This window comes from Rhea americana, unplaced genomic scaffold, assembly GCF_003343005.1.
Source record: "Rhea americana isolate MKP2758 unplaced genomic scaffold, rheAme1 scaffold_469, whole genome shotgun sequence".
NCBI lineage: Eukaryota > Metazoa > Chordata > Aves > Rheiformes > Rheidae > Rhea > Rhea americana.
This window is the reverse complement of record NW_028186611.1, coordinates 15,797-30,154: the sequence shown is the minus strand read 5'-3', so window position 1 is coordinate 30,154 and position 14,358 is coordinate 15,797. Positions and strand designations below refer to the sequence as shown.

The following is a 14,358-nucleotide window of genomic DNA, read 5'->3' as shown; positions in this document are numbered from 1 at the left end:
CACTGAATATATTGATGTGCAAATGCACACACAGTGCATACCTATAGGGATAGATACGCACACCCTGCAGCCATGTGTGAGTGTGCACACGCAGTGCATCTCTATACAGACAAGTGCATGTGCGTACTGCACTCCCTGTAGAGCTGTGTGAATATGCAGTGTATAAAGCTGTGCAAATGCACAGTGTATCACCTACACCAGGGTGTGAGCATGTACACAGTGCATATTCACACAACTGTGTGTATGCATGCAGTGACAGTGGTATCAGCCCTCAAAGGAGGAATCCAGCCATGATGGAGTGTGTGTGTGAGTGCAAGTGCACATGTGGGCTATGTGGCCTCTCTGGGAGGTGGAGCAAGGACTGTTTTTTCACTCCCTGTGGTCCTGTTTGAGGGCTTGTATTAATTAGTGCCTCTCCATACCCCTGTCTTCTCCAGTCCCACTCTGCCCCTAAATGTGCTGGTGTCAGAGATGAGCAGGTCATGATATGCCACAGTTTCATTGCTGTGGGTGGTTAGGATGTTCTCCGGGCACATGGGACTGATTGCAAATTGTAAACATTTATTATTGCTGATGTTTTGGGAAGGGGGGGCCATATGCAGATGGGAGTAGACAGGAGTCCCTCCACTGCTCTTTATCAGTTGGGAGGGACTTGGCTCTGCCTTGACTGGTGCACTCAGGATGCCACCAAGCCTATTTGCCAGCTGCAGTTTCACTTCTCTAGATGTTCCCTAGATGTTCTGAGGCGTGGTCTTCCCTTCCAGCACCATGTCAAGCTACCCAAGCAGCCCGAGAGATGGCCATAACCCAGCACACAGAATCCCTGATTGAACTCGCTGCAGGGCAGTTGATGTTTTGTGAGCTGCTCTTTCAGGAGAGCCTGGCCCAAAGATGCCCTTCTTCCAATGGATCTTGCTGGTTGCCCTAGAGAGAGCTGGACCTCAGGGAGCAGGGATAGTCCCTGCATTGCTGATCCCATATGCCAGAGCTCAGCCTGCCACTGGGCACCATCCACACTGATGTGTGTTTGGTTTCTTTCCTGCTTGAGGAATCCCTGGGAGCAACATACCCATCCCTTAAATGTGTTCACTGTTTTAATTATGCAAGGACTCTTTTGTGGCCTTTTGTCTGGGCTCCACTGAACTGCAGAGGTGGGTAAGAAATGCCCCCAGTTTGCTGGAGGCTCGCTGTGGGCAGAAGGCACCTTAGCACAATGGGATACTGCCCAGCTCATGCTGGGGAGAGGTGCTTGCAATTTTAGGACATGAGGGAAGAAGTCCTCATGCAGGTTCCAGCTGCTTGCCATCTTCACACCTCCCAAGTTAAACACATCACCACACTACTACTCCCCTCTCTGGGTGGTTGAGAGCTGCGGAGAATCACCACTGGCTCCCGGTTGCCTTCCAGCTGGTGCTGAAGTCCACTCTCTCACTTCTAGCCCTTCCTAGGGCTTTCTTCCTTGGCTGTGAGCATCTCTGCACCCAGGCCACCTCTGCCTGCCCTGCAGGCACTGACTAGGTACTCATGGGCATCAAGGTGTGCCTCGGTGTGCCTGGTGTGCCCCGGGGTGGGTGCAGAGCTGCCTTAGGGTGGGATAGCGGGGGGACACATCATTGCTTTCCAGCATCATGGTCTGTCATTATCATCCAACGTCACCATCCAGCATTGCTGTCTTGCTTCATCATTCCACACTGATAGCCAGCATCATGATCTGGCATTGCCATCTAGTATTGCTGTCCAGCATTGCCATACAGCATTGCCCTAGCTRTCCAGAATCACTGTTGAATATCACCATTCAGCATCGCTATCCAGCATCACTGTCTGGCATCGCTGTCCAGCAATGCCATCCATCACCACCTCCCAGTATCACTGTCTGGCATCGCCATGTAGCCTCTCCATCTGGCGTCACCATCCAGCATTCCATCCAGCATTGCAGGTCTCCCATGCTCCCATGAGCACCCTAACCATCCAGCTGCCTTTTCCCACTGCTGCAAACTTGTGTTGCACGCAAGTGCCAGGGACATGCAGTGTCACCCTAATGCTAGAGCATCCCGAGGTTGACAGGCTGCTGTAGGTCTCCTTGCAGCTCTTGCTTTCATGGCCCAGATGCCTAAACCCCAGACATGAAGGGTTTCAGAAGCTTACTTTAAATAGGAAACAAAACTCTCCCATGTTTTGGGAAAAGATAACTAATCTCTGAAGAGATTTCGTTTATATCCAGAAAGGCATGTCTTACAAAATTCTTTGATTTCTTAGCTCCATTGTGATTTGTGCAGCAGCAGCAAGCAAATCTGGCTTTTACTTTTCCTGAAATTTCCACGTTTAGTATATGGGGAAGGAAGGGGGTGAAAAACCTGTGTCTAAAATACAATGAATGCAGGAATTGTCCATGTGTGTCAGCCCAGAGTTTGGCAGTCCAGCTGGCAAACGGGGCTTAGCAGCAATGTCCTATTCATCTGCAAGATGTAGCTGCAGGTCCCATCAGGAAGGCAGTGCTGTGGTTTGGGTTGGGGTGCTCTACTTGGAGCCAGGACTAGGTCTCGCTGCCCAGCCTGCGCTGGCTGTCCTTGCTCTGGGTGACATCTTTGCCCTGGGTGATGGCCCTGCCTCTGGGCCCATTCGTTTCTTCCCTTCGTGATATTTTAATGGGCCAGAAAAGCTCTCCCCTACCTGGCCACTCTGCTTGGTGCTGCTGCGGAAGCTGGCTCCCAACTTGCGTTGGACATGCCAGCTCCTCCTGGAAGGCTCTGTGGTAAGATCAGATGCCATGCTCCAGCTTGTGTCTCCAGATTTGTGTCACTTTCTCATGTATCGAAAGTCCTGTGTCACTGCTGGGCTTGTCACATCCGCTTAGCTCTCTCCTAACCCTCTGCACAGCATGAGGGGCTTCTGCCTACATGGCACAGGGGCTGGTGTGGTCACACTGGGATGGAGAACACAAACAGGATCACCCTTGGAGCTGCTGGAAGAGCAATATGCTATCTGGGTCCCTCAAGTCTGGCAGTTGGTCCTTGGCTCTCTTTGCAGCCCTTAGACTCACTCTCTCCTCTCTGCTTTTCCAGGTGCCGAGTGCTGTGCCCAGGCAGCACTGTCCTCTCCTGCTGATACCGTGCAGCTCTGACTGCTACCTGATGCATTGGGACCAGCTACCCTCACCTTGATGGGTGGCAACTGGCAACAGGGGTTAATACATGTCCCTCTACCAACAGTGATGCACCCCATGGTGGTCCCAGTTGCTCTCTGGGTCTGGCTGCTGCACTCAGCTGCTTGTTTGGCCAGCGGGCATGGCCCAGCTGGCAAGAAGGAGATCAGCATTGATGGGGACCTGGTCATCGGGGGCCTCTTTCCTGTGCATGAGAAAGGTGTGGGGAGTGAAGACTGCGGCAAAATCAATGAGCACCGGGGCATCCAGCGTCTCGAGGCTATGCTCTTCGCCCTAGATGAGATCAACAAGGACCCAAGCATTCTGCCAGGGATCATGCTCGGTGCCCATATCCTCGACACCTGCTCCAAGGACACTTATGCCCTGGAGCAGTCACTTGACTTCGTCCGTGCATCTTTGACCAGGGTGGATGGCTCTGAGCATATCTGCCCTGACGGCTCCTACGCTGTCCATGACGATGTGCCCACAGCCATCACTGGCGTCATTGGGGGCTCCTACAGTGATGTCTCCATCCAGGTACCCCACAGGAAGGCTAAGCGGTTGGCAGAAATGGCAGTAGGGGATAACCTGGTTACAGGGCTCAGCCTTTATTGTCCCAGGACCGCCTCAAACTGGGAAGTTCTGGACCCATCCTCTTCGTTGGCCTCGGAGTGTGTTTCCAGGGGAGGGGGTGGTGTCTGAATTTCTGCTAAAGAAAACCTCCCATTTGTGTTTTCTCAGGGCTTGAAGGGTATGTAGCTACCCTCCTCTCCCTTAACATCCTTTCATGCCAGCCCTTGCTACCATTATGAGCTGTTTGCTCTGAGGTTATGCTCTTCCCCCTAGGCAGTGGAGGGGAAGACAACCCATCAGGTGGGAGAGCCCTGAAGCTTTCACTAGGAGCTATTTCTCTGCTATGGCATTCCCAGCTCGATCTGGCTACTAATTTGGGGATCTGCAGCCCTGTCGATGTGTGGGCTACTTCTTGAGGTCTCCCTGTCTCAGGCTGTGGAGGACCCTGCTGGGCCTGCCCAACACCAGCTCCTCAGCAGAAGTTTTTGCAACTTGGGCTGTGGCAGAATCATTCCTTGCCAATTCCCTCTGAGGTGGACACTGGCCAGGCTTGGAACAGATGGGAAATACTTTATTCCTCCCTCTGTGGCTTGCCAAAGCATGAGAGTGGTAGCAGGGGGCTCCTTAGCCAATGATTATCTTGATATTCAGGTCCACACCATCCTCTGTGTTGTGATGACCAACTAGTGCCCTCAACTGCCTGCTCTTCCACCACCCATTTTGAATGGTGTGAGCTGCCTTCTGGTACTTCTTGTACTGGGTCCTGGCATTCCACCTTCTGGCACAGGCCTGGAGGATGACGCTCGCTCTCTCAAGCCTCAAGTACGCTGACAGTGCCTGTAGCCGCCTCTCTTCACGCTGCTGGGCGATGGCTTGGCGCCACCAGGCCTGAATTGTGAGCACGCTGTTCACTGCTTGCCACAGGGCCCGGCGGACCAGCTGCCCACGCCACCAGGCCTGGATGGCCACAGCTGCATCAGCATGACATTCCTGCTGTGGAGACGGAGCATGGGGTCTCTTGGGAACATGATACGCATTGGTGACCTGGGGCTGATCCAGGCCAGGAGAGGAATCAACTCTTCCCCATCATCCAAGACAAGAATCTGGGGACTGAATGCAGCCTGGAAGTGTTTCAAAATGAACTGAAGGCAGTGTTTTTCTCCTGTTCATATTTACTGGCGTGACTCCTTGCTGCAGATGTTTGGACACTAGAATTGTGTTTGAGAGGAAACTAGGCAAGTTTATGGAGAAGCAACCTCTTGAAGGTTACTAAATCCATAGAAGCAGCCTCTGGGAAAGTTGCTGAGCTACAAATCCCTGGAGACCCAGAGCATATGCTAGGGAAGTGTGACCCAAACTTCCTTGGGCAACCTCTTTGGCTGCTTCCAGGGATAGATATGGCATAGCTGCTCCTGGACCTGCAGGCACACTTGTTCATGGGAAATACCAGAACACCTAAATGCTGCCTTGTGCATAGACTGTAGTTTGTAGCTATTCTGTCACTCAAAGGAGCCTAAAGTAACCTACTGGGGAAGTGTGCCCTGGCCCAGATGCAAACTGGGGTGAAAATCCACACATTGCAGGGCAGAGAAGGGAGAAAGTGAGATTGCAGGAGGTGCTGTGTCTCCTCTACTTGTCCCCATAAGGGTTCATGGTGACCTTCTGTCCCCCTTACCAGAGGAAGGACCCTAGCATCCAGCACAGAACTGAGCCCATGGTGGAGGAGGGAGTCCACTCACCACAATCCTCATGGGCTGCTCTGGAGGAACCAGCTGCCATGGGACATCTGCATTGTCCCAGTCCCCCCTTCCCATTGTAGCACTTGAGACTTGGGGCTGCTTCATCATTCTGACACCTGGCTGTTGTGCGTGGTCATTCGCCGGCGATGTTGCACAGTGGGAGAAAGAGTGTGCCAGCACCCAACGTCGGCTTGTTTGCAGCCCCATGACTCCTGTTCCTGGAGGGTTTGATGCCCTGGTGGGTGTGGGGACACCCTCTGGTATGACTGTGATGTCTCCTGACATCAGAATGGCTCCTTGGGGCCTCACCAGCAGGCCTATGGGAGAGGAGCCAGCTTCTGTGGCCCTTCTTGCCTGTGGCAGGATGGGTGTTAAAGCCACTAGACATGAAGCAGGGGGAGGCCACAAGGTGATGCCAGCTAGGATGATGCTTGCCAGGGTTCTTATCCTACCATCCTCTGCACCAAACCCAGGCCAACTATGATGGCCAGCTACATGTCTTTACTGGGTTCAGCTGAGAGCATTGCCTAGATAGAAGAGGGTACAAGGAAGAGACAACTTCCTGAACATCCTCAGTGCCCGCCTGCAGGAATGGGCACCTCTAGCATCTGAGACCTGAGATATAACCCTGGATGCAACACAGCTCAGCTTCCCAAAGCAGAGTCTCTGTGAATCCAGGGGACAGCTTTGGCAGGGGAATGCCTTGGAAAGAGCATCCTTTCTAAAGATGCAACCAGCTGGAGGGGCTGGCCAAGACCCTGGGCTGTCAGTGGGCCACATGCTCTCTAGGATTTTGCAAGTCTAAGCACACCCATCAGTTTCTATGTGCCACTTTCTGTCTGCAAGTGCACATGTTTCCCTTCTTGTAGGATGGAGGAATCCAGTGCTTAGTGATGGAAACAGTTCACTGGCCTGGGTTTTTTTCCCTCCTCTTGCTGTTCAGTTTGATTCCAGAGTACGTACCAGCACTTACTGCCATATCCAAGCACTCTAAGGTGCCCTGATGCTGAGGGCACCTCCTGAGACAGCATGTTTCTGAGACAATTGGGACAGACAATTTTGGGGTTGTTCCAGAGTACATGGATCACTGCCCCTGGCCCATGCACCTGATTAGTGAGCCACAGGCCTTACTGGGGAGGAATTATTGTCTGATAGCTCCCACCCCAGGTTGAACCTACGTAGAGGCACTGCTGCTCTCTGGGGCCTTCTTCCCATAAGGGGAAGTAATTTGCTGTTAAAAACATATTTGTCCATGTTAATTAAGCAGCATGGTTCTTGCATGGGCAGCAGAGAGAAGCATTCAGGCTCCCTAATCCCCACTCCCCCTTCACCCTGCTCTGAGAGCCTGGAATTTTAGCAGCTTCATTAGCAGCACTTTTTCCCCTTTGAAGGTAACCAGAGTTTCTGCTGAGCAGTTTGAAGGTGCAACTGTGTCAGGCATTTGTAGGCAGGCAATGGGCTGCCTGCAGCCCCCTCCCCATCTTCAGCACTCTGATGCCTCCTTCTGGCTCAAGAGTGGAAGCTCTAATCCTGGCCCTTTTTCCCTGCCTGCAAGCAGTGGTGATACTGAGGAGGCCCACCTTGGGCTGTGAGGTGCATTAGCTTTGTCCTCGTGGACAAGCTGTCTCTTGTGGGTTACCTGTGGTGGATTTTCTGCATTTTCTTCCCCCCCTCCTTGCTTTTGATGAGTCCATTCCCTTCCTAYCCCCACTCTGAATTTCAAAGGGGATAGTATGAATATTAAAAACAATATTTTGAATAAGCAGGAGCTGGAAGGAATGAGAACCCAGCAAAATTGCTGTGCTTCCTGGAAGAATGTAATCACAGTGCGACTGGGATGAGGAAATGACCCTAAGTCCCTTTGCCCACTAAGCAGCATAATGTTCCTTCCCTGGCATCTGAGGGCAAGCAGGCAAGAGCCAGCGAATGGGCCTGCTGCAGAGCCACAAAGGCCCAGACATGACTTGGTCCTTCCCTCTAGCCCTATCCTTGCTAAGGTCTGGCCACCTTTGGCAGCAAAGGCTAATGTCTGTCCAGTGACTAATAAAGGCGCAGAAGGTCTTATATGTGCCTGGTGGGTTGCTGAGGGCTGGCAGGAAGCTTGTGGGCTGAGGCTGCTGCAGCCCTGCAAGGATCATACTTAACAGCTGTGCTCCAGCACATATGTAAGGGCTTGGGCAATCCTGTAAATGTATCCTTCCATCTGCCTGTCTGCCTCCTGTGAACTGGCTGCTGAGCAGTCAGAGTCTCTGAGTCACCAGATGTGGGATTGCTCTACAAATACGCTACTGTAGTTAGGATCAACAGGGTGGTTGGCTGACTCTTTAATACTTGGTGTTGGGCAGAGATCTTAGAGTGGGAATGTCCCTCTTTGCGACATGTCTTCAGGAGAACTGCAGGAGCAGACCATAGCTGGGCAATATGTCCCTTGCACCTTATACTTGTCCCTCTTCCTCTACACAGGTAGCCAACCTGCTGCGGCTCTTCCAGATTCCACAGATCAGCTATGCCTCTACCAGTGCCAAGCTGAGCGACAAATCCCGTTACGATTACTTTGCCCGCACTGTCCCACCAGATTTCTACCAAGCTAAGGCCATGTCAGAGATCCTCCGCTTCTTCAACTGGACATATGTCTCCACTGTGGCCTCAGAAGGTGATTATGGTGAGACAGGCATAGAGGCCTTTGAGCAAGAAGCCCGCATGCGCAACATCTGCATTGCTACCTCAGAGAAGGTGGGGCGCTCCATGAACAAAAAAACATATGATGGTGTGGTCAGGGCCCTACTGCAGAAGCCCAGTGCCAGAGTGGTTGTGTTGTTTACCCGGAGTGAAGATGCCCGGGAGCTGCTGGCGGCTGCTCACAGAGCAAACGTATCCTTCATGTGGGTGGCCAGCGACGGGTGGGGAGCCTTGGAGAGTGTGGTGGCTGGGAGAGAAGTTGTTGCCGAGGGAGCCATCACCATTGAGCTGGCAGCATATCCCATTAAAGAGTTTGCTGCCTACTTCCGTAATCTCAGTCCCTACAACAACAGCCGAAATCCCTGGTTTCGTGAGTTTTGGGAGCACAAATTCAAGTGTAGCTTCCACACTCAAGAATGCAGCCGGTATTCCCTAAAGATGGGCAAGTTTGAGCCAGAGTCCAAGATAACATTTGTGGTTAATGCAGTCTATGCCATGGCTCACTCTCTTCACAACATGCACCAGGCTCTGTGCCCCAATGTCACCAAACTCTGTGACTCCATGAAGCCTGTTAACGGCAAGAAGTTCTACAAGGACTTCATGCTCAACGTTAATTTTGATGGTGAGTTCAGAGGTGAAGAGGTTTGACTACCTATCTGAAAGGAATGGGTGAAAGGGCAGGGAAGACTGAAAGACAGATTTCATCTATAACCCTGCAGTTCCTCCAATGTGCCCAAACTAAGAGCCCTCACACAGTGAGCTGTAGCTCTCCCAGGACACTAATAGCACACTATCATTCTTTGGAGGAAATCCAAGCCTTGCCTTCCCAAGAGACTGCTATGGCTGTGTGGGACTGAGTCCCGCAGGTTCCCCTCCCCACTCTCTGCCTCCCCTCTCAAAGCATACGTGTCTTCAGAGACTTCAGTTGCATGTTCTGGGATTTAGTCCCCTGTTTCAGGAACTAAACTGGAGGGAGACTGTTGATTAGAGACCTACAGATCTGAGGGTGAATCTGAAGTATCTCATCTATAATCTGGGCTGAATCTGGTTACCTGTGAGTAATTCAGAGCTGTGTAGGTAGTAGGAGGGCAACAATACTGCACAGGAGCTCAAAATCCACCCCTACACACACACAGTTTTCCCCTGCAGAGCTGGCTGGGGAGCTACCAAGTTCTTAGACATGTGGGAAGATAGTTCTCCACCATTACTTTCATGATCCTGCTAGGTCCTTGGAAGTAATTACTGTTGAGTTATCATGAAGGCAGGGAACAGGCTGGAAATTTACCCCTGACCTTAGCAGCTTGGACATGTCCCTTTAATCTGCTGGATGCAGCTACATCTCTACACTGGGAGCAAGTGCTTTCCTGTCCAGTGGGTGGGCCGGGGTATGTGTGTATGTCCATGTGCTATGCTGAGCAAAGCTGCTGCAGCATACTGGCAGTGTGAAGCCAGCTTTCTGAACAGTGACTGTCTCCTCATCTCCTCTCCCCAGCTCCATTCAGGCCAGCAGATACCAAGAGCATTGTTCGATTTGACCGTTACGGTGATGGGATTGGGCGCTACAATATCTTCAACTATTACCACGTGGATGGGCGGTATCGGTATCAGAAGGTGGGCTACTGGGCCGAGGGGCTCTTTCTCAACACCAGCCTCATCCCATGGGCTGAGACATCTGTCCCTGTGTCCCAGTGCAGTGACCCATGCAAGAAGAATGAGATAAAGAGCATGCAGCCTGGAGACATATGCTGCTGGATCTGCATCCCCTGCCAGCCTTATGAATACCTGCTGGATGAATTCACCTGCATGGACTGTGGTCTTGGTTACTGGCCCAATGAGACCCTGAATGGTTGCTTTGAGTTGCCCCAAGAGTACATCCGTTGGAAAGATGTTTGGGCCATTGGTCCTGTCACTATTTCTTGCCTGGGATTTATTTCTACCCTTTTTGTTTTTGGGGTCTTTATCAAGAACAATGACACCCCCATTGTGAAGGCCTCAGGCCGGGAACTCTGCTACATTCTCCTCACAGGGGTCCTCATGTGCTACAGCATGACCTTCATCTTCATCGCAAAGCCTTCCACTGAGGTGTGCACACTCCGGCGCCTGGGGCTGGGCACATCTTTCGCTGTCTGCTATTCGGCCCTCTTGACCAAGACGAATCGCATTGCCAGGATCTTCAGTGGTGTGAAGGAAGGTGTGCAGCGCCCTCGGTTCATAAGCCCCACATCGCAGGTGGTCATCTGCATGGCTCTCATCTCCTGCCAGTTAATCATTGTTGTCATCTGGCTGCTGGTGGAGACCCCTGGTACAGGCAAGGAGACTGAGCCTGACAAGAGATACATTGTTACGCTTAAGTGCAACAACCGTGACTCCAACATGCTTATCTCGCTCACCTACAATGTCCTCTTGATTGTCCTGTGTACGGTGTATGCCTTCAAGACACGGAAATGCCCTGAAAACTTCAATGAGGCCAAGTTCATTGGGTTCACAATGTACACAACCTGCATCATCTGGCTGGCCTTCCTGCCCATTTTCTATGTGACCTCCAGTGACTACCGAGTAAGAGCCTGAGTTTTGGGGGGCTCAGGCAGGGCCTAGCCTAGCTGATCCTTGTGATATATGCCCTGCAAGGCCTGTGGCTGGGAGATGAGTGATTCTGGGGAAGGGAGCCTTTGAAATTGGAGCTCATAAGGGTGATGGTTACCAACATTTTAGGGCATTTCAGACTGGGTGATGTGTGGCCACAGATGGTGTTAAAAGGGTGTGTTTGAAGGGGCAATGGTGCCTGGGGGCATGACTACCCCTTTGCAAACTGCTGGCCAGGGTGAGGATGGGACATGTCCCTGAGCTCTCCAGAGCATCCAACTGATCTGCTGCCCATCCTTCCAAGCCCCCACCCTGCAGTAATTGCCCTCGTTGGGCCTGGCTATGAGCAAGGGTACCAGGTAGCCCTGATCACTTCTGCCCGTTGCCCCCTAGAGACAAACACTGACCATGGATCTAGGGCAATCTAGGGAGGTCAAGCAACCCTGGAGAGCAGGGAGCACCCTGTCGTGGGTCTGGGGAGCCAACAGATGCATGGCAATACCCACTCCTGAAAAGAGGCAGTCCATGTCTATCCTCCTTTCTGTGCCTTGTGGGTGCCAGCAGTGCAGGCAGATGATGAGAATGGCTGTGCTCCTGATTTTCTACAGAGAAACAGCAGCCCCTGGTGGGAGCAGAAATTTGTGTTACAGTAGTGCCAGAGTCCAGCTCCACATCAGGAAAAGTCCAAAATGGGGATGTTTGCAAGGCATTGGAGAAACAGTGTGGCCCAGTGCCTAGAGCATATTGGCGGGCTGTTGGGGGTGTTCCCAGGGTATGCCATGCACAGACAGCATGTCTCCATTGGGCCAGTGGCCTTCTTCCGCCCACAAGTCTCCAGCTGGATATAGGCACTGGCCTGGCAGGGGATTCTTTATCCAAGGCATTAAGGTTTCAGTCTGCTAAGTGAGGGCAACCTGATGGGGAGATTTGATGTGGGATGTGGCATCCAATTTGCTTGAGTGGTGCAGGCAGGTGGGAAAAGGAAGCTGACACTGGCTGCTGTCCTCAGCACCTTGTCCCTGGCTCTGAGTATGTCCCAGCTTGGGAAGGGGCAGGGAAGAGTGTGCTGGATCCCACCCTCACCCAGTGTGTCCCATGGAACAGGATGTACATGGCAATGGCCCTTCCCTGTGGCTCAGCAGCATCCTCTGCTCCTGGAAGCTGGCTGATGTACCAGGGCAGATTTTGCCTTGGTCTGCTTGGGGCAGAGGGCTCATGGCAGACTGATTCAGAGAAGCTTTCTTGGCATCCTGTTGAAATTGCAGGCCTGGCCTGATGATTGCCCCCTCCACTGCCCTGTCTCCAGGTCCAGACCACCACCATGTGCATCTCAGTGAGCCTCAGCGGCACCGTGGTCCTTGGCTGCCTCTTCACCCCCAAACTCCACATCATCCTCTTCCAGCCGCAGAAGAACGTGGCCAGCCACCGTGTGGGCACCACTCGGTTCAGCGTGGCAGCTGCAGGCTCTAGCCAGTCCCATGGTGAGTGTAGCAGGGCTGGGGGAGAGGGCTGAGGGGGAGGTCAGCATCCCACTTCTCATTGCTGAGGTGGAAGATGCCAACATAGGACCCTGGAGCAAAGCTGGGACGGGAGTAGGACATGGCTGAAAACAGGACAGTGAAAGACATTGTTGTGTGCTGTACTGATCCTCTCTGTCCCCCATTCTGAATCCCAATTCCTCCTGTTTCACATGGCTGCTAGCCCCAAGGCTGTGGCACAGATTGCCGGAGGGTACTGCTCGTGAGTACCCATTGCCTCATCTTAGTGTGATGCAGTAGCCCTGAGCACCCGTTGCCTGCGCCAGTCACCACAGGTACCCAATGCCTGTTGCTTCCCCACCTCCATGCCAGTGGGATGCAACTGCCTCACCACTCATTTCCCACCGCAGTGGGGTGCAGCTACGCTGGGTGCCCATTACCCATACTAGTGATGCAGCTACCAAGGGCACCCATCATCACAGCCCAGTGAGGTGCAGCCGCTCTGGGCATCCATCACCCACCGAATCGAGATGACCTGGGTGAGCGGGAAAGGCTGATGCCAGACCCCAACATGCTGCTCACTGCCATCTTCTTGGCCAGGCTCTGCCTCACAGTATGTGCCCACGGTGTGCAACGGTCGTGAGGTGGTGGACTCCACGACGTCATCCTTGTGAAAGATGGGATTGGCTGCTCTGAGGTGCTGCAGCTCCTGCAGTCCTTCTGGCAGCCCCAGTCCTCTGGGGATTTTCCAGCTCAACAAGAATTGAAAGGCTTGCTCACCAAGGTGAGGGCACTGCCAGAGGCAGAATCCGGAGAGCAGGACCCACCCCGGCCTCATGCCCTGCTGCTGGGGGCCCAAGCCAGCAAGGAAGCTCAGCCCCCAGTCCAGTGCGAGCCTCATGGCCTGTGCACTGAGCCAGAGTGCACAACATGCTTTCCTTGTGCTGAGTTGTGTTACAGCGTACTTCTCTGGCGCTGAGCTGTGTTACACTGCACACTTTCCTTGCATGGAGCCACATCACATATCATGTTTCCCTCACACAAAGCCATTACACATTGGGATTTCTTGCACTGAGCCATAATATGCCAGGCTTCCCTTACATTGTTCCATGTTACACATCATGCTTCTCATGCTAAGCCACATAATACATCACACTTCCACCATGCTGAGCTGTTACATGGCATGCTTCGCTTCCACTCAGTCATGTTACACATCACACTCCCCTTGCACTGAGTCATTAGCCATTGCACTTCCCTCACACCGTGCCATGGTATGTGCTCCTCTTCCCTTGTGCTGAGCCACATCACACATCATGCTTTCCTGTTGCTGAGCCGTGATACGCATCACACCTCTTTCACACTGAGCTCTATTACACATCATGCTCACGCTGTAATGAGCCACGTTACATGTCATGTTTCCCCAGGACAGCAGTTAGGCACTAGCCCTTAGCAGTTAGAACTTTTCCCATTCTTTTTTGCCCCGGGCTTGCAGGGAGCCAAAAGGAATCCAACAGCCCCAAGGGCATGTACTGCCTCCCACCTATGCCACTAGCCCCAATTGCCTCTCAAGCATCCTAGCTGAGCACCCATGGCTGCACTGACCCTAGTCACACCTCCCTTTGCCCCAGCAACCTGATAAAAGCACAGCCAGGCTGCACCAGCATACTTCACCTATGTATTCTCATGGTGTTTTTAGTTTTTTCTTAGAGTATTTCTTGGCACAAGATGCTCAAGACTGAGAAGGTGACAGAAAGCATCATGGCTAACCCTGCTCTACAGCCTCTGCTCAGCCAGCTGTAGAGCCCAAGAGTTCTGTTTTTTGGCATTTGCCTAGGTTGAATAACCTACCCTGTGTATTTGAGCCCAATCAAGTTTTTAAGAGTAGATTTTTTTTCCTGTGAGCAAGATTGTGATTTTGGAGGTAATTTTTATGTAAATAAAGTGTTTTTCTTTTCTTTTTTCTTTCTTCTTTTCTGGTAATTGACTCCTCTGAGAAGAGGGCAGCATCAAGGTGCAGGGCCATGAGTACAAGTGAGAGCCATGGCCCAAATTAAGGTGCCAGTGGAGTGCCTGCAGTCAGGGTGTTAGAGACCAGGGAGAAATGTCATGCACTAACTCCACTGCTGAGGGGCAGGAATGCTCAAGCTCTCCCTGACGCAGTAAG

The 14,358-nt window shown here is 52.4% G+C and overlaps 1 protein-coding gene across 1 annotated transcript; it reads left to right on the top strand.

Annotated features, from left to right (window-relative positions):
* The first annotated feature begins 2,678 nt into the window (after positions 1-2,678).
* GRM2 (glutamate metabotropic receptor 2) lies at positions 2,679-14,148 on the top strand. The gene is made up of 5 exons (XM_085316392.1): positions 2,679-3,679; positions 7,918-8,755; positions 9,626-10,689; positions 12,023-12,197; positions 12,795-14,148. The coding sequence occupies exons 1-5, from the start codon at positions 3,161-3,163 to the stop codon at positions 12,866-12,868; spliced, it is 2,670 nt and encodes an 889-aa protein (XP_085172518.1). The 5' UTR covers positions 2,679-3,160; the 3' UTR covers positions 12,869-14,148.
* The last annotated feature ends 210 nt before the right edge of the window (positions 14,149-14,358 follow it).